Raw genomic sequence first — 17706 nt, forward strand, 5'->3', positions numbered from 1 at the left:
TCTGGAGCTGGAGGCGCCCAGACTTTGGCCTTCTGGGCTCAGAGAACAGGGCCAGGGTCCAGTGCAGCTCCCGTGCTGGCCCTGGGTGGACAGTCCATGCATGCACCCCACTGGCCCGGTTCTGCTCAGCTGCTTTGACGGGAGGGAAAGAGGAGGTAGCAAGGAGAGGAAGCCGGGAAGGCTGGGCCCCGGGAGCAAAGGCAATCTGCCTGGTTTTCCTCGCACCCTCCCCTCCCCCAGACTCCAGGCCTGCTGCCTGGCACCCCACTGCCCCTTTACTCAACTGGGGGGGTCCCTATCCACCCTCCGTTCCCCAGAGCCACGCAGCCCCTGACCTTTACGCACTGAGGCACGGGCTGGGTGCACACGGCTTCCTCTTGGAGAGAAGCATTTTAATAAAGTGCAGAGCCGGCCTGGATCTGGAGAGCAAATGCCCCTGCGCGTGGGGACCTTTTCTCTGCTTCAATCCCCTCCTCCCAGCCCTGCACCCACCAGGGTTGCTGCCTGTCCTCCCCAGGAGCCGGGGGCACTGACCAGCCCCCAGGTGGGAAGACCCCCACTTCCCAGGATCTCGGCCACCCCCACCCCCCGCATTGAGTTTAGCTCAGGTAGCTCAAAGATTTTCCACTCACAACCATTTGCCAGAGAAATGTCCCCAAATCTTGCATCCAGAAACACCGCCAACTTGTTTCATCTTGAAGGAGTTCTTGGTCCTGTCGTAATCTGAAATCTGTCACTGCAGGGCTGGAGCCATACACCAACAGCCGTGGCACCTCATATGGTCCATGAGCCCGCCAGGAGTGATCCCTGAAGCAGAGCCGGAGTTGGCCTGAGCACCAGTGTGTGTGGCCCCAAAAGAAGCTAAAAGAAGCCTCTTGCGTTGCAGATGTGCCCCTCTGCGAGCTGTGGCACTCCTGTCCGGGTGACCCCGCCAGCTGGGCTGACCCCACTGCCTGTCCACAGATGTGGAGGAACACACTCAGGGCAGGCCATGGGGCGGGGAGGGGCCTCTCGTTCGACATGGCAGAGCAATGGCACATCAGGGAGGGCGTTTGCCTTGCACACTGCCAACCCGGGTCCAATCCTCAGCATCCCAGAGGGTCCCTGAGCACCACCAAGAGGGATTCCTGAGTGCTGAGCCAGGAGTGGCCTCAGCATCGCCGGGTGTGGCTCATTCTCCCTCCTAAACTGAACATGGCAGAGTCAGTAAAACAGCGCTTCTGTTCCGTGAGATGGGTCAGCAAACAGGAACACTGATGTGAGCAGGACACACGGTCATGGGGACAGATGAGAGGACAGGCAGAACAGACGTGGGAGTGGACAGTGGGCAGGGGAACCAGATGTGAGGAGTGAGCCCAGGGAAGAGCAGGCACTGCTCTCTCGGGCAGGTGACCGCCTCTGGACAGTGCTGTTGTCTTGAATGGTGCCATGTCGTCTGGGGTCACTGGGGTCACAGCTGCCATCACAAGGGACGTGATGTCTCTGGGAATGGAGGGAAGGGAGACAGTGTGGGAAATGGGGGTCATATGGAGGCAGTGCACACCCCACACCCAGGAGAAGGGCAGAGCCCAATCCTGCCTGGACCCAGAGCCCAGCCAGGGGGAGCCTCAGGGGCTCCCCTGCCTGGGTCCTCGCTCCCTTCCCCATGCTCCCTTCCCTGGGCCCCTCCCGAGCAGGGCCCTAATGCTGTGGGTGCACGCCCAGCACCCCTGCCTCACTGTGGAAGGCTGTGGAGCAGGTGAGAGGCAGGAGACTAGGTGGACAGTTGCATGTGGGCCCCTCAGGGGGTCTTGGAGGCCAGCTGCCCCCCCACACCAGGACCCTTCCACTACCTGACTAGGGACAGTGAGGCATCCAGGGCTGGTGGGGCCCACGTAGATTCGGCCCCCCCAGCACAGCCCTGTGTGCCCAGGGGCTCTTTCTCCCAGCTAAATGCAAACGCCATTTACGTAACTGAACTTTAAAGCCAGGGCCACTATTTATCTAGAATTTACATAATTGCTCTTATTCCGGGAGCTAAATTCCTCTTAAACTCATCTGTGGCTGCGTGGGCCCTCTGGCTGGTCAGACTGTCCATGCCGACCCACACCTGTTCCTGACTGGGTGAACAGGGGAGCCCACTCCGCGCCTGCCCATGTCCACGAAGCCCACCCATGGCTGCACTTGCTCTCCAGACTCTTCACCAGAGAAGTCCCCTGAACACCTCAACTGCCCTGGGACACCGTGAAATGACCCTCGGAGAGCCCGCTGTTTATTTATTTTATTATTTTATTATTATTCTTTCCCCCTTCTATCGATTCATCGTGAGATACAGTTACAAAGCTTTCATGTTTGAGCTTCCTTCGGTCACACAATCACCAAACACCCATCCCTTCACCAGTGCAATTTTCCACCACCAAAACCCCCAATACTACCTACCCCCCTCCCACCCCCCCTCATTCCAACTCTCCCCCCCGCCCATGTGGCAGACAGTTTCCCTCGGAGAGCCCACTGGAGCCCACCTTCTCCTCAAATACAGAGCTGGTCCACTCTGGAAAGCCCCTATTCTCCCTTTCTCTCACACTTTTTTTTAAAACTAAATTTTTACTTTATTTTTATAAAGTTGCTCATAATAATTTATTACATTCAATATTGGGCTGGAGCGATAGCACAGCAGTAGGGCGTTTGCCTTGTGCACAGCCAGCCCGGTCGAGCCGGGTTCGATTCCTCCACCCCTCTCAGAGATCCCGGCAAGCTACCGAGAGTATCTCTCCCTCACAGCAAAGCCTGGCAAGCTACCCATGACGTATTCAATATGCCAAACACAGTAACAACAAGTCTCAAAATGGATTCGTTACTGGGCCCATTCGAGTAAATCGATGAATAACGGGAGGACATTCAATATTACAACACCAATCCCATCACCATTACACCTTCCCACCACCAATCACTGTCACTGTCACTTTCCTCTCGTTGTTCATCGATTTGCTCCAGGGGGCCCAGTAACATCTCCATTGTGAGATTTGTTGTTACTGTTTTTGGCATATTGAATATGTCACGGGGAGCTTGCCAGGCTTTGCCGTGTGGGTGAGATACTCTCAGTAGCTTGCCAGGCTCTCCGAGGGGGGCGGAGGAATTGAACCCAGGTCGGCCGGGTCGGTGGTGTGCAAGGCAAATGCCCTACCCGCTGTGCTATCACTCCAGCCCATCATCGAAGAAGGAAAATATGAAGCTCTTCTTGAAAACTATGCTCTCCCTTTATTTTTTTTAATTTTTTTATTTTTTGCTTTTTGGGTCACACCCGGCGATGCTCAGGGGTTACTCCTGGCTCATGCACTCAGGAATTGCCCCTGGCGGTGCTCAGGGGACCATATGGGGTGCTGGGAATTGAACCTGTGTCGGTCATGTTGGCTGCGTGCAAGGCAAACGCCCTACCCGCTGTGCTATTGCTCCAGCCCCTATGCTCTCCCTTTAGACCTTGCCAAAACAATGCTGTTTTGAGCTCTTCTTAGAGTTGTTTTACAGCTGCTCAGACCATCTTTCAGACAATTCTTATGTCATCATTTAAAACACTAATCAGTATATCCCAGAGAGGCAAAAAAGTATAGTCTAAGTGACATCTGCACTTGTTTGTTCATTGCAGCACTGTTTACAATAGCCAGAGTCTGGAAAAAACCTTAGTGCCCAAGAACAGATGACTGGTTAAAGAAACTTTGGTACATCTACACAATGGAATACTGTGTAGCTGTTAGAAAAGATGAAGTCGTGAAATTTACATGCAAGTGGTACTTCATGGAAAGTATCATGCTAAGCGAAATGAGTCAGAAAGAGAGGGATAGACATAGAAAGATTGCATTCATCTGGGGAACATAAAGTAACAAAATAGGAGACTCACACCCAAGAATAGCCAAGATAAGTACCAGGAGGTTTATTCCATGGCTTGGAGGCCAGACACACATGCTAGGGGAAAAGGCAGCTCAGATAGAGAAGGGAGCACCAAATAAAGCGTGTTGGGAGGATCCTCCCAGGATGGGAGATGCATGCTGAAAGTAGACTATAGACCGAACATGATTGCCACTCAATGCCTCTTTTGCAAACCAGAGGATCCAATAGGAGAAAGAGAGAACAAAAGGGAATGCCCTGCCACAGAGGCAAGGTGGGATGGGGGGATGTGGGGGTGGGAGGGATACTGGGATCATTGGTGGTGGAGAATGGGCACTGGTGGAGGGATGGGTACTCGATCATTGTATAACTGAAACCCAAGCACAAAAATTTGTAAGTCTATAACCTCATGGTGTTTCACTAATCACTGTTCTCCCGTTGTTCATCAATTTTGCTCGAGTGGGCCCAGTAACATTGTGAGACTCGCTACTGTGTTTGGCATATTAAATAAATAAATAAATAAAACACTAATCAGGGGCCGGAGCCACAGTACAGTGGGTAGGGCTTTTGCCTTGCATGCGGCCGACCTGAGTTTGATCCCTGGCATCCCGTCTGGTTCCCCAAGCACTGCCAGGAGGAATTCCTGAGTGAAGAGCCAGGAAGAACCCTCGAACAACACTGGTGTGACCCCCTCCCCCCTCCCCCCCAAAAAAACAAAACGCTACTCAGTTTGCTTCTCTTGACCCTTGTCTAGATCATATTTATACTCTATCTCATTATTTCTTTCTCTCACTATGCATCTTTTTCCTCTAATAGATTTAAGAGAGATGGTTTTCATATTTACGATTACATTCCTGACAGTCACCCAGTATTTTCTGAATAAATATTTTGTGTGAATACAGTGGTTTTCTCTCCAAATTTTATTTTATTAAAACATGGTGAATTACAAAGTTGTGTCCTGACATACAATGTTCCATCACTGATTGTGCCACGAATGTCAACTTACCTCCACCAGTGTTCCCAAGTTCCATCTCCTACCTGCCACCCCAGCCCCCAGCCTGTCATCTTGACAGGAATCTTTTATATCTGGTTATTAAAGTTTGGGTCTCATGATTTCAGTGCTGTTGACTCTGTGGTTTGGATATTTAGTTCTATCATTCCTTAATACCACCAATGTACCTGAATCCCCTTGGCCCCTGTTTCCGTTGTTTCTCATCTATCTCTTGTCTCCTTCCATTTCACTCTATTTCTTTCCTTTTCTTCCATATACTCTGGGACCAAGGGATATCTAGTCATCCCCACTTTAAACTCTCGCATTTCTTCATCTAATTAATATAAGTGATATTATCCTGTGTTTGTCCTTCTTCTGATTCACTTCATTTGACATGGCATCTCTAAGTTTCATTCATGTTGCAGCAAATTGCAGGATTTCATCATCACCAATATTTAGAAGTTTCCCAACCACCACTCAAACCTATCCCAACAGCAGGCCCTGAATGATTTATTTTGTATTGCTTGTTATGAATAATCCGCTAAAAATGATCAAAAAAAGTTTCCCTAAGCCTGGAGTCATTAGGCCCTTGTATAAGAGATTTTACTACCATGCTATTACAGGTTGAGTCTTGTGCGCGCACACACACACACACACACACACACACACACACACACACACATATAATTGAGACCAGTTGCCTTCTACCTTACATCCCATCCATCCAATGTAGTGTGCTACTGTGCTACTTCTGGTACATCAGTGGTTATAGTGAATGAGATGTCACTCCAGGAATCCTAAAATCTTCGATAGATTGATACAACTGGAGTTAAGTTTTTAACTGGATGGCGACTTTGGGGCCAGAGGCATCTCTGCGGTTTTTTGCTCTCTTCCTAGATTTATTTGTGGGTCTCTGGATCATGGCCTTAATGAGCATACATAGTGCCAGAGGCAGCTGGTGGGCGTTGACTGCCGGGCTCCTGGAGGCACAGGGAGGTGGGGGTGGGGCGCCCATTCCTGACTCCATGAAAGCCTGGAGATTTCAGTCACAAAAACCCACATACAGGGGCTGAAGCAATAGCACAGCGGGTAGGGCGTTTGCCTTGTGCGTGGACAACCTGGGTTCGATTCCCAGCAACCCATATCGTCCCCCAAGCACCGCCAGGAGTGATTCCTGAGTGCAGAGCCAGGAGTAACCCCCTGAGCATCGGCTGAATGTGACCCAAAAAGCAAAAAAAAAAAAAAAAAAAAAAAAAAACCAAAAAAAAAACAACAACCAAAAAACCCTACATACCTGAGTTTTTCAGAAGATTCACTCAGTGTGAGGGGCCTGTAGAGATCAATCCCTCATCTCACACTTTCTAAGTAAGTTTCAATAAGAACAATCTTGCTTCACAAAACAAACAAACAAGCAAATGAATGAATAAATAACAAACTGGGTTGAATGGGAGGATGGCGCCTAGGCACCTGCCTGAATAGGGAGCCGAGGCTGGTTCTCGAAGCGGTTTCCTGTGCCACTTCCTGCGGTTGACCATCCCTGGGGGTGCTGGAGGGTGGGGAGTCAGCTGCACCTGACAGCCCTGGGGACCTTCCTGTGCAAGCCTGCCAGAGGCTGTGCCTTGATTTCCCCCAAAGGGTACCACTGTGCCCAGCTTAGAAAGCAGTGGGTGGGTGCAGGGCAGGACCTATGGAGCCAAGGCACATGCAGAGCAGCGAGGGTCATGCACCACAAATCCTGTGCCAAGAAACTGCATTTTCAGCAGAAGCCAAGAGCGTCCAAACCACGGGGCAGCGGGGTGCTGGAGTAAGGCCTCTGTGGACACACGCTGTGGGGAGGGGGTGTTCAGGAGCATGGGATTGTGGGCAGAGAGGACCTGCACTGCAGAAGGAAGGGCGGAGGTGGGGCAGGTGTGGTGTGGGCGGGCCCCTGTGACTGTCTGATTCCTAAGTCTTCATGACTTTCACCATCAAAAACACTGAGTAATACAGATGCTGACACTCAGTGTCGTCGAAAGACAGATGTGTTCGCTGAAAAATGAGAAACTCCCAGCAGGCAAGGAACTTGATGGAGGAATAAGGAGCGTTCGTTTCTGTGGTGTTTAGAGGAAAACTGGTGTCTATTAACAACAGTCAGAGGATCCCACTTGCCTGCCACAGCTGTCTTTATTAATTTAGGGTCCATTTGCTTGCTAAGATGAGGTCTGGAAAGGGTTTATAGCTGGGGAAATTGCAAACTTCCCCATTCTCAGAAGAGCCCAGGAATTTGCGGGGTTGTGGAGAATGTGGAATAAAAACAGCTAATGTGGAGTTGCACACAGCAGCCGGCGAGGGGAAACTGAGGTGTCTCTGTCAGGGGCGGTTCGTGCTCCCTCCTCCAGCCCAGGGGGACGGCGCTCAGTGATGGGCAGGCTGACCTTCGAACCCACGTGGCCCAATGGGTGTCACTTCGGGAGTAACTGGGCCGAAACAGGGCCACTGGGTCACAGGCCAGCCCTTGCTGCATGGGGTCAGTTACCAGTTAGTGTGAGCAGGCATGGCACAGCCGCTCATACCTACTCTCCTGGGGGGGGGGGTGGGGGACCTCCGGCCTTCAGGCTTGCTGGGGAAGTAAGGTGGGGCACTCGGTCCCCCATATATAGAACCAGAGGCTCGGGCCAGGCCGGACAGCTTGGCAGCCCACTTGGAGTACCCAGAAGAGAGGTAGCAGACACGTGAAAGCATCCAGTGTGGGCTGCTTACCAGACCAGCCCCCAGCAGCTGCACCCGCCCCAGCTGCGTCCTGTCCAGGCTGTGTGCTCTGGTGCTGCAGGACCAGCTGATGGGGGAGGGCAGCCTATGAGGGGGGGAGCAATGGGGGGTTGCTATTGGTGAGGAAGGCAGCTGGTGGGAAATGGGGGCTGTGGTTTTGCGCCCACCTCTGTCTGAGCTGCAAAATGGGGCCTGGACGGTGCCCCTGGTGTGGTAGATACTCCCGGGCTTGAAGCTGTCCCTGGAGCTGGCTCTGAGGGCGCCACTGTGGGGTCTCCAGGCCTGGGGATGGGGTCACTCCAGTTGCTGGGTGGGGCGGCTCCCTGCTGGGGTGCTTCAGCCATGCAGTCAGCACCCTGTGGCTCCAGAGAAGTCAGTCAGGCCTTCCAGGTCAGGGCCAGGGTGATCCTCAAGTGACTTGGGGAGTCCGCTCTGCCTTGGTGCTGCCCTCCTCCCCCTGACCCCTACCCTGGGCAGTGCCATCACCCTTCAACACGCAGCGGGCTGGGGAGGGCTTTGAGGACCTGGTGCCCATGTCAAGGCCTCAGGAGAGCGGTCAGTGAGGTCGCAGAGGGGGCCCTGGGTGTGCGGGGCAGGGGGCTGCAGGGCCAGAGGCCCCAGGTCCTCCCGTGGGGCCAGGGGACGCGCCCGCGTCCAGCACGGCCTTGGCGTCCGGGCACGTCCCAGCGGAACACCTGCAGCTGCACCTGCCGCCGCCCGCCCGGGAGCGAGCAAAGCGTTTCCACCGCCTCCCGGGACCAGCAGCTCCGGGCCCGCCCTCCGCTGCTCGGAGGCCCCGCCCCGCCCCGCCGAGGCCCCGCCTACCCCTGGCCCTGCCTCCGTTCACTCTGGCCCCGCCCAATCCGGCCCGGGCCCGGAGGCCCCGCCCCCTCCGCCGCCGCCACCGCCGAGCCGCAGGGCACGCCGGGAGGGAGGTCACCGGCCCGACGTGCCCGTGCGTGCCGACGCGCGCGCCGCGACCACGCCTCCCAGGGGGCCGCGCGGCGCGCCCACTTCCGGTGCGGGCCGGAAGCGTCGCGACCGGCGAATCCCGCGGCGACAGGTGGAGGCGCGCGGCGAGCATGCGGGGCGGCGGGCGGCGGGCGGCGCGCGGCGCGGTCGTTCCCCCGCGGCGGTGGGCGCCGTAGCGCGGCGTCGAGTGTCGGCGGCGCCATGTGGAGCGGCCGCAGCTCCTTCACCAGCCTGGCGGTGGGCGTGTTCGTGGTGTACGTGGCGCACACCTGCTGGGTCATGTACGGCATCGTGTACACGCGCCCGTGCGCCGCGCCCGCCAACTGCATCCTGCCCTACCTGGCGCGCCGGCCCAAGCTGCAGGTGAGCCCCCGGCGCGCCCGCCCCCCGCCCCCGCCCGGCCCGCGCTCACTGCCCGCCCCGTCCACACCAGCTCAGCGTCTACACCACCACCCGCTCCCACCTGGGCACGGAGAACAACGTGGACCTGGTTCTGAACGTGGAGGACTTCGACGTGGCGTCCAAGTTCGAGAGGTGAGCGGAGCCGCAGCCGGGGGCGGGCGGCCCTGGGTGCAGCAGAGGGGCCCTGCGCGGTGGCTGGGGCGCGGGGGCCTGTCTGGGGGGGCCCGGGGCAAGCCAGGTCCCTGTGGGTGGGAGGCCCAGCTGTCCCCGGCCCTGAGAGTGTGTCCTGCGTCTGCCTGGTTGCAGCTCAGGCCCCGGGCTGGGGGCTTGCAGGGCAAGTGGTTGGGGATCTGCAGTGTGCGGTTACCGATCTGCTGTTGTCTGAAGCGGGGGGAGGGGGAGAGACCCCCGAGGGCCAGCCACTTCCTCCTGAGCACTGCGCTGGGCCGGGTCTCGGTGCTTTGGTGCTCTTGTGCCGTGGCTGAGGCCTGCCGGGCTCTGTCTCAGGACCGTCAACGTGTCCGTGCCCAAGAAGACGCGGGACAATGGCACGCTGTACGCCTACATCTTCCTGCACCACGCAGGCGTCCTGCCGTGGCACGACGGCAAGCAGGTGCACCTGGTCAGCCCGCTCACCACTTACATGGTCCCCAAGCCCGAGGAGGTGAGCCTGCTCACAGGCGGGCCTGCCACAGAGGTGAGAGCTTCACGTGGGGTGCAGCCGTGGAATCCTGGGCCCGCCGCGGTGGGCTCTGGGTGCGGGAGGCCACGTGGGGGCGTGTCAGGGAGTACCAGCCCCTGAGCGCCTTACTGTGGGGTTGATGCTGCTGTGTGTGTGTGGGGGCGGGGAATCCACCCCACACAGGTGCCGCCCCAGTGGGTGTCTGAGCTGGGGAGTGGCTCAGGCCCAGCCTGTCCTCGTGGGCATCCATGGACGCCCCTCGCTTCCGTGGCTGTGTGCCCTGCAGCGTATTTGGGGCTGGCCGGCGACGAGCTGCCGAGTGGCTTTGGGGTCCTGGGAGGTGGCCTCACCCCTCTGCCCCCCCACCTCGCCCTGCTGAGCTGCCTGCCCCCAGCAGCAGATCGAGGCCGGGAAGAAGCCGCCCAGCGCTCTGGACGAGCCCGTGTCACACTGGAGGCCCAGGCTGACGCTCAACGTCATGGTGGACGACTTCGCCTTCGATGGCGCAGCCCTGCCCGCCGACGTGCACCGCTACATGAAGATGTGGGTGTGCCCCGCGGGCCGGGAGGGTCCTCAACCCTGGGCAGGATGGGACTCTGGGAAGGCCGCCTTGGCGCCCTGCTTGGCTGGATTGACTGCTAGGGGCGGGGGTGGGGCAGCCTGTGCTCTGTAGGCAGCTCTCCCCAGGCAGTGCTCAGGGGCCTGCACCACCCTGGGGCTTACCCAGGGCTCAGTGGGTCCTGGTTCCCAGCCCGCCGGGTCCTTTCTGTGTGTGCAGGGTGCAACTGGGGAAGACGGTGCATTACCTCCCAATCCTGTTCATCGACCAGCTCAGCAACCGGGTGAAGGACCTCATGGTGAGCGGCCGGGGCCAGGGGCTCCTGGGCAGGGCTCGCCCTTCGTGTCCCTGTGACTACGAGCCAGGCACCACCTAGGCTGGTCCTCCTGGGGTTCTGGCCCTCCTGGCTCAGGGTGTAGGGCTGGCCCTTGGGCATGGGGCCTGGGCTCTGACGCCCACCTGCAGCTGTCTGCCCCTTCATGTGCCAGCCCCTCCTTCACAGGGCTGGGCCATGGACCCGGCTTTGGTGGTGGCCACGTCCTCCTGCACAGCTGCTCTCTCTAAGAGTGGCCCGTGGAGACGAGCAGGATTCTTGGGGTGGGGTCGCTGGCCAGCAGGGTCCAGGGCCCTGTGGCCGGAGTCCCCCTCCCCGCCTGTCGCCTCCTGTGGGATGCATCTGCTCCCACAGCCACCTGCTCCTGTGGCCCGTGTGTGGCTCCTCGCGTGGCCATGCTGGGCACCATGAGCGTGGCATGTCCACATGAGGGGATCCACTGCCCGTAGGTCATCCACCACTCGAGCACCGAGCTGCCACTGACCGTGGCCTACGACAGCATCTCACTGGGCCGCCTGCGCTTCTGGATCCATATGCAGGATGCCGTGTACTCGCTGCAGCAGCTCGGTGAGTCGGTGGCACCGGGACTGCCCCTTCGCCCGCCCTCAGGCACGCCCCCCACGCCTCCAAGCCGCCTCTCTCTGCCCAGGCTTCTCGGAGAAGGATGCGGACGAGGTGAAGGGCATCTTTGTGGACACCAACCTCTACTTCCTGGCCCTGACCTTCTTTGTTGCTGCGTTTCACGTGAGTGTTGTCAGTTCGCCCGGGCTGAGTCCTCGGGAGGAGGCCTGACCCTCACTGTGTGCCCAGCCTGTGCTACAGTCTCTGTGTCTGTGGGCCCTGTGGCCGTGGCTGCCGTGTCTGAGCCAGCACCTGGCTCTCGTGGCAGCTTCCACGTTGTTTTCTGTTTGCAGCTGCTCTTTGACTTCCTGGCGTTTAAGAATGACATCAGCTTCTGGAAGAAGAAGAAGAGCATGATTGGGATGTCCACGAAGGCAGGTACTGCCTGGGCTGGTGGGGTGGGCGGGGGGCCCCATGTCATGACGGTGCCTCACGCCCACTCCCATCCCCTGTGCCAGGTGGGGGGGGGTGGGGGGAGGCCCCCGGTGACCCCCGCACCCTCACTCATGCCTGCCCCCCAGTGCTCTGGCGCTGCTTCAGCACCGTGGTCATCTTCCTGTTCCTGCTGGATGAGCAGACGAGCCTGCTGGTGCTGGTCCCCGCGGGCATCGGCGCTGCCATCGAGGTGCGTCCGGAGCTGCCCTGTGACCAGGCAGCTGTCTCCTGCCTCCCTGTGGCTGTCTGAACTGTGCCTGTCATTGGGGGTGGGGGGGTTTGGGAGACCCCAGCAGGTGGTGCCAGCTTTCCACCCCCCACCCCCTTGGGCCTCTGGTGGCCAAGTACCCTGGGGTCTGTGTGACAGCTCTTAAATGTGTTCCTCCCCACCCTCCCCACCAACAGCTGTGGAAGGTGAAGAAGGCCTTGAAGATGACAGTGGCATGGAGGGGCCTAAGGCCCCAGTTCCAGGTACATCCCTGGCTGCGGCCGAACCCGCCGTGAGGACAGGGACTGTGGCACCCTGGGCCCACGGGGCAAGACTGCACACATCCCCACCACACACACTTTCTCCACATATCCACAAAATCTACACACAGACATAAACCTGCTCCTGCCACGTGTATACCCACCCACACACCCTTACCTACACGCAAAAATGCTCCTTCCACACACCTTGATCCACACCCACTTCTCCACACGCACTCACTCCCACCGCAGACTGTAGGCCCCGCCTCAGCAGGTGTCCCTGTGGGGCTGGTAGGGGCTGGAGAAGCTCAGGCTGGGGTCGAAGGCTGGCATGGGGGTGTCTGGGACGGCTCCCCTGAGACCCTCGCTTCAGTTTCCCATTGCGAGTAAACTTGGGACTGGGATGCAGCTGTGCTCAGAGCCTCCGGCTTTCAGTGGCTCATCTCTGCCACCAGCAGGGCTGCCCGAGAGAAAGTTAGTGTCGGCATCAGCTGAGTGGGCAGTGCAGGGCAGCACTGGGACGCTGTCACAGCTCCCTGCAGCGTGGCCCAGTGAGGGGCGTGGCCAACGGCAGGGGCGTGGCCAGTGAGGGGCCTGCGCTGTATCTTCCACAGTTTGGCACGTCCAGTGAGTCCGAGCGGCGGACGGAGGAGTATGACACTCAGGTGAGTCGCCTTGGGGTGGGGGTCCCTGGGCGGAGGAGGGGGAGCTGCCTGCCCGGTTCCGGGGCTCCTGGGGGTTTCTGGGCGCTGGCCTGGGGTGCCCGTGTTGCGGGCACAGCCCCTGGGTGTCCCCTGCAGTGCCCTGCCAGGCCCGCTGGGCTGAGCAGGGCCTGTCCCTCGGCTTCCCCTTAGGCCATGAAGTACCTGTCCTACCTGCTCTACCCTCTGTGCATCGCGGGCGCCGGCTACTCGCTGCTCAACGTCAAGTACAAGAGGTGGGTGCTCGGCTCTGCTTCCCAGGCCCCCAAGGAGAGGTGGCCGGGCAGCCTGGCACAGGGCGCTGCTAAGCCTGAGCCATGTCGGGACGCGGCAGCGCCGGCTCACGTGCTTCTCTCCCGCAGCTGGTACTCATGGCTCATCAACAGCTTCGTCAATGGTGAGTCGCGTCCTGGGCTGCAGCTCAGCTGCTTCTCCCTCCGGGTGCCCACAGGAAGCACGTCTGGCCTGTGTCCCGGGAGAGGCGCTGGACGGCCTGCTGGGTGGGCAGCTCAGCTGGGGGGTCAGCATGACCGTGCAGTGCGGCCTCCTTGACCCCGTGTGCCAGCCCGCTGGGCCCAGGCAGGGTCGGGGCCTCCACTCATCTCCTGTGTCCTCAGGGGTCTACGCGTTCGGCTTCCTCTTCATGCTGCCGCAGCTCTTCGTCAACTACAAGGTGAGGTGCTGCCCATGGCGGTGGTGGACGGGTGGGCGGGCACTGTCCCCTCACCGGCTCCATCTCCATTGCAGATGAAGTCGGTGGCACACCTGCCCTGGAAAGCTTTTACCTACAAGGTCAGTGCCCAGAGCCCCACCTGCCCATACTGTGGCCATCGAGGGACAAGCGTTGCCCCCAGTTCCAGGCTTGCTGTGGCAGGGACGGTGGCCATCTTGATCCTGGGCATCAGTGTCTGTGGGGGTTTGGCCTTGGGGGTGCCCTGTCCCCCTCAGTGCTCACACATATCGTGGCCTCAGTGGGGATTGGAGGTGCCGGGTGTGGGGCAGGACGGTCTGGTGGGCAGGGCTCATGGGGTGCTGGGGAGGATCCCCTTCCCATCTGACCGCTGCCCCGAAGGCTGTGGGGGTGGGCAGGCGCCTTGGGTTGAGGGATACTGAGGTGACCACGCCCCCCTCCCCCCCAGGCCTTCAACACCTTCATCGACGACGTCTTCGCCTTCATCATCACCATGCCCACCTCGCACCGGCTGGCCTGCTTCAGGGACGATGTGGTGTTCCTCGTGTACCTCTACCAGCGCTGGTGAGCCCTGATCAGGGGGTGTGGAGGGGGGGACAGCGTCTCGGGCTGGGCACGCCCGAGGCAGGCAGTGAGGCTGCGCTCTGCCTCTCAGGCTTTATCCCGTGGATAAGAGCAGAGTGAATGAGTTCGGGGAATCCTACGCCGAGAAGCCCCAGCAGAAGCCTCATGGGGACTGAGCGGAGCCGGGGCTGGACAGCAGGGCCTTTCCGCACGCTCGGGCAGGTTTCCCGGGCGTCCCGTCTGCATTGCCAAAACCTCCGACCACTTCTCGCTGTCTTTGAGGCCACCGGTTGGAGGGCCCGCTGCGGCCAGGCCAGGCGCCGCGGGCACCGCTCCCCTGGACCCTCCCGCCTCAGACGCCTCCACGTCCATCCCGGGGACTCGGTCAAACGGCTGTTTCCTTTTAGTTTAAAATAAGATTGTTTTCAAGCTTAACGTATGTACGTTTCTATTTTAAAATAAACCTCTGGGCTGGTCGCCTGCTCAGCCTGGGTGCCATGGACTCTGGGCAGTGAGCGCCATGTGGTTCACGCCTGCCGCTGGGAGGAGCAGGGCTGGAGCGTCCTCGTGTGTGCGGGTGGGGAGGCAGCCAGTTTCTTACGGCCAGGGGGCAGGAGTGTCCACAGGAGCAACGGGGGTGAGCGGCCATACGGCTGTTCGTGCTTGTGGCACATGGGCTGGGCTTGGAACGGAGGCTGTGGTGGAGAGGTGTCCCTGCACCCCCTTGGCGCTGCACTGCCCACTGGTCTGGCTCGGTGTCTGGGGTCCGGAGGCTTGTGTCTCCCCGCCCGTGCAGGCTCTGGCAGGACCCGGTGGCCCTGCGACTGTGTGGGGCTGGATAAGGCACGCTGCTGGAGTGGGTGGGTTCCGGGTGGGTGACAGGAGGACTTGGGCCAGGCCTGATTGTGATGGAGGCTGTTACACCGTGGGAACACCCCCAAGCCAGCTGCAGGACGGGGGGTGGGAGGGCAGCCGGCTGCAGGACCCGGCGAGCACCAGAGCTGAGCCTGCGCTGTCGTCTTGGGCACTGGGGAGCCAGCCTGCTGCGCTCTGGGATTCCAGATGAGAAGGTTAATTCCGTGGGTAAATTCCACCCTCCTTAAAGTTCATCTGACGGGAAGATGCAGAGCCTGGAGGCACACGCAGGGCTGAGCCGCCTCCCCAGGCGCTTGGGCCCTAAGCACTCTTTATTGCTTTCCAGGAGGCTGATAAAGAGCAGGAGAAAGTTCACGGAAGGGCCTGGCGGGACGAACGCATAAAACTGGTGGGGGGGGCGGTGCCTGAGACCCCCACCAGCAGCACCCAGTGCACTGGCTCCGTTGCTGACACGTGCAGGGTGGCTCAGTGACAGCTGGGCAGCCCTGGGCTGTGGGGGGATCGCACGTGGCCCAGTGGCAGCCCTGGCTATGAAAGGTCATACGTGGCTCTGTGGCAGCGGTTGGGGGGTGGTCACGTAGCTCAGTGGCAGCCCTGTGTTATGGGGGGCGTCACCCGGCTCAGTGGCAGCCCTTGGCCGAGGGGGTCACACATGACTCTGGCAGCCCTGGGCTGTGGTGGTCACATGTCTGCCACGGAGGTGCTGCTCGCTGCCACCCTCCTTCCCTCAATCACTGCGGGTCCTGTCATGTCCTCAGGCCCCATCACCAGGCCCAGGCACACACGGCAACTCTTGGATTCTTTGTTGTTATTTGGAGGCCACACTTGGCAGTGCTCAGGGTTACTCCTCACTCTGTGCTCAGGGCTCCTGGTGGGCTCAGAGAAGCATGTGGTGTACGGGGCAGATGCCTTCCCCGCTGTGTTCTCTAACATTTGGCTCCAGCTCCGAACTCATGCAACTAGGAGAAAGGTCAAAGCGTTCTTGAACCCAGTTTGGGGAGCAAGTAGAAAACGGCTCCGTGCGGAAAGCACAGATGTGCCCTGGGCCAGAGGTACGAGGTCAGAGGCACATGGTTCCAAGGTGGGTGTGATCAGCGGAGCATGTCCTGGGGACTGGTCAGGTCAGTGGGTCTGGGCTCGCTCCTGTGCTTGGTGTGGCCAGAGGCGAGCTTTCGGGCTGAGGGAGGCAGTGGGTCAGAGCCCTAAACTCAGGTTAGTTTGGAGAGCTGGGGAGTTGCACTGGGAGGGGGATCTGTTCTCGGAAGCAGCGTCCAGCTGTCCAGCTGCCGTGCCTGGCTGTTGGGAGTCACCGAACAGCCGCCATCCCCCAACCCCCAAGAAAGCTGTTTTGTGGAGCGGCCTGCAGCCCGCCTGGCACCCAGATCCTCCTGAAGGCGCCCCCTTCACAGGCTGCGCTCTGGAGATTGACTCCCCTCAGAGTGGGTACCCTTCGCTGGAAACTTAATTCTACCTCCGTCTTCTGAACCCAGAGGCTCTGTGGAAAGGGGGCAGAGCATCACATGCTGACGCAGCAAAGGCCAGCAGGCGCACTGCGCCAGCCTCCTCACTGCACCCCTCGCAAGGGGAGCATCACACATGTTGAGTGTGAGTGCATGAGTGTATAGGCTGTCGGGGTGTGAGCATGCCGGGGGGGAGTATGTGCAGGCTGTGGGAGGGGTCGCAGGAGCATAAGTGCTGCATGTGGGGGGGGGGGCCGCAGGGGTGCACTACGGCTGTGTATGTGCACATACGAGTGCACAAGAGCATGTGTGGGGTGCATGTGCGTGCTGCTGTGTGCCATGTGAAGGCCTGCAGCCGGAATCTTCTGGAGCCCATGGTCATGTGGGCAGAGAAGCCTGTCCCACACCCACTGTGCTGTCTTCAGGACAGAGGCAGCAGGGTGGGCTGGGGGCAGGGGCCCCTGAGTTCTGGAGCCCCCGCGTCCTGGTGCATGCAGGTCTGGCAGGCGCTCAGTGACCCACGTCCCCTGTGCTCCCAGGTGCTGTTTCTGGCCGTCTGCGTGGGCTGCTTTGGCCAAGGCTGGGCCAAGAGCGCTGCGAGAGGCTGAGGGGGATGGGCTGTCCATGTCCCTGGTGGCGAGGGTGTGCCTGATTGCACATCCCCATCCTAGGCCCATGGCCAGGTAGCCGGAGGTGACCGGTAGGACGCTGAGTCCCGAATCTGGCTGGTGAGGAGGCCCTGAGGGACAGGGCTGACTGGAGTTCAGGGCAGACCCTCTCAGTGCCCGTGGAGATAGGGGTCAGGCAATAATGCAGGAGGGCCCCTCCCCCCACGCGTATCAGCTCAGGGCCTAGGGTGTGCTGCGGAAGGTAACTGGACTTTGCCTGTTCCATGAGGTCCCTTACCAGAGGGAAATGTACCCGGGTGTGGCAGAGCAGAGTGGGGCCCTCTCTGCTCTTCCTTCCCCTCCTGTCTCCCTCCCCTGCAGAGCTGAGAAGTGGGGTGCAGCTCACTCTGCCAAGGGCGCCCCTACAGGATGCAGACAGCAGAGCCCACCATGTCGTCTGAACCTCAGGCCGCAGCAGGGGCCAAGGCGCTATGCATGCTTCACTGCTCAGCTGTACAAGCACACACGCGCGTGCACACATGCATGTGGTGTGCACCCGGGCAGCAGAGGCTTGAGTTCCTCAGCGGAATCCACTCACCAGAAATTGGCAGGGACCCGAGTGGCCCACAACCCAGAACGCACTTGTGTGTTCAGCCAAGTGGCCCCGGAACAAGAATGCTTTTCCGTGCGTGCATGCAGCGTGCTGGGGGCTTCTTCCACGGTGCACAATGAG

The 17706-nt window shown here is 59.6% G+C and overlaps 1 protein-coding gene across 1 annotated transcript; it reads left to right on the forward strand.

Annotated features, from left to right (window-relative positions):
• The first annotated feature begins 8629 nt into the window (after window positions 1–8629).
• Window positions 8630–14464, forward strand: CLPTM1L (CLPTM1 like). The gene is made up of 17 exons (XM_056135085.1): window positions 8630–8935; window positions 9006–9106; window positions 9482–9671; window positions 10054–10199; window positions 10435–10513; window positions 10999–11116; window positions 11199–11293; window positions 11464–11548; window positions 11692–11795; window positions 12011–12076; window positions 12688–12738; window positions 12928–13010; window positions 13137–13171; window positions 13392–13447; window positions 13522–13566; window positions 13914–14029; window positions 14121–14464. The coding sequence occupies exons 1-17, from the start codon at window positions 8774–8776 to the stop codon at window positions 14203–14205; spliced, it is 1617 nt and encodes a 538-aa protein (XP_055991060.1). The 5' UTR covers window positions 8630–8773; the 3' UTR covers window positions 14206–14464.
• The last annotated feature ends 3242 nt before the right edge of the window (window positions 14465–17706 follow it).

The sequence above is a fragment of the Sorex fumeus genome, unplaced genomic scaffold (genome assembly GCF_029834395.1).
Source record: "Sorex fumeus unplaced genomic scaffold, SorFum_2.1 ptg000110l, whole genome shotgun sequence".
NCBI lineage: Eukaryota > Metazoa > Chordata > Mammalia > Eulipotyphla > Soricidae > Sorex > Sorex fumeus.

What these genes read in the sequence shown, in the direction of transcription:
- CLPTM1L (XM_056135085.1), top strand. Translation starts at nt 8,774, where the DNA reads ATGTGGAGCGGCCGCAGCTCCTTCACCAGCCTGGCGGTGGGCGTGTTC. An exon ending in GCATCGGCGCTGCCATCGAG is followed by an intron (nt 11,796 to 12,010) that starts GTGCGTCCGGAG and finishes CCCCACCAACAG; the next exon opens with CTGTGGAAGGTGAAGAAGGC. An exon ending in GTGTACCTCTACCAGCGCTG is followed by an intron (nt 14,030 to 14,120) that starts GTGAGCCCTGAT and finishes TCTGCCTCTCAG; the next exon opens with GCTTTATCCCGTGGATAAGA.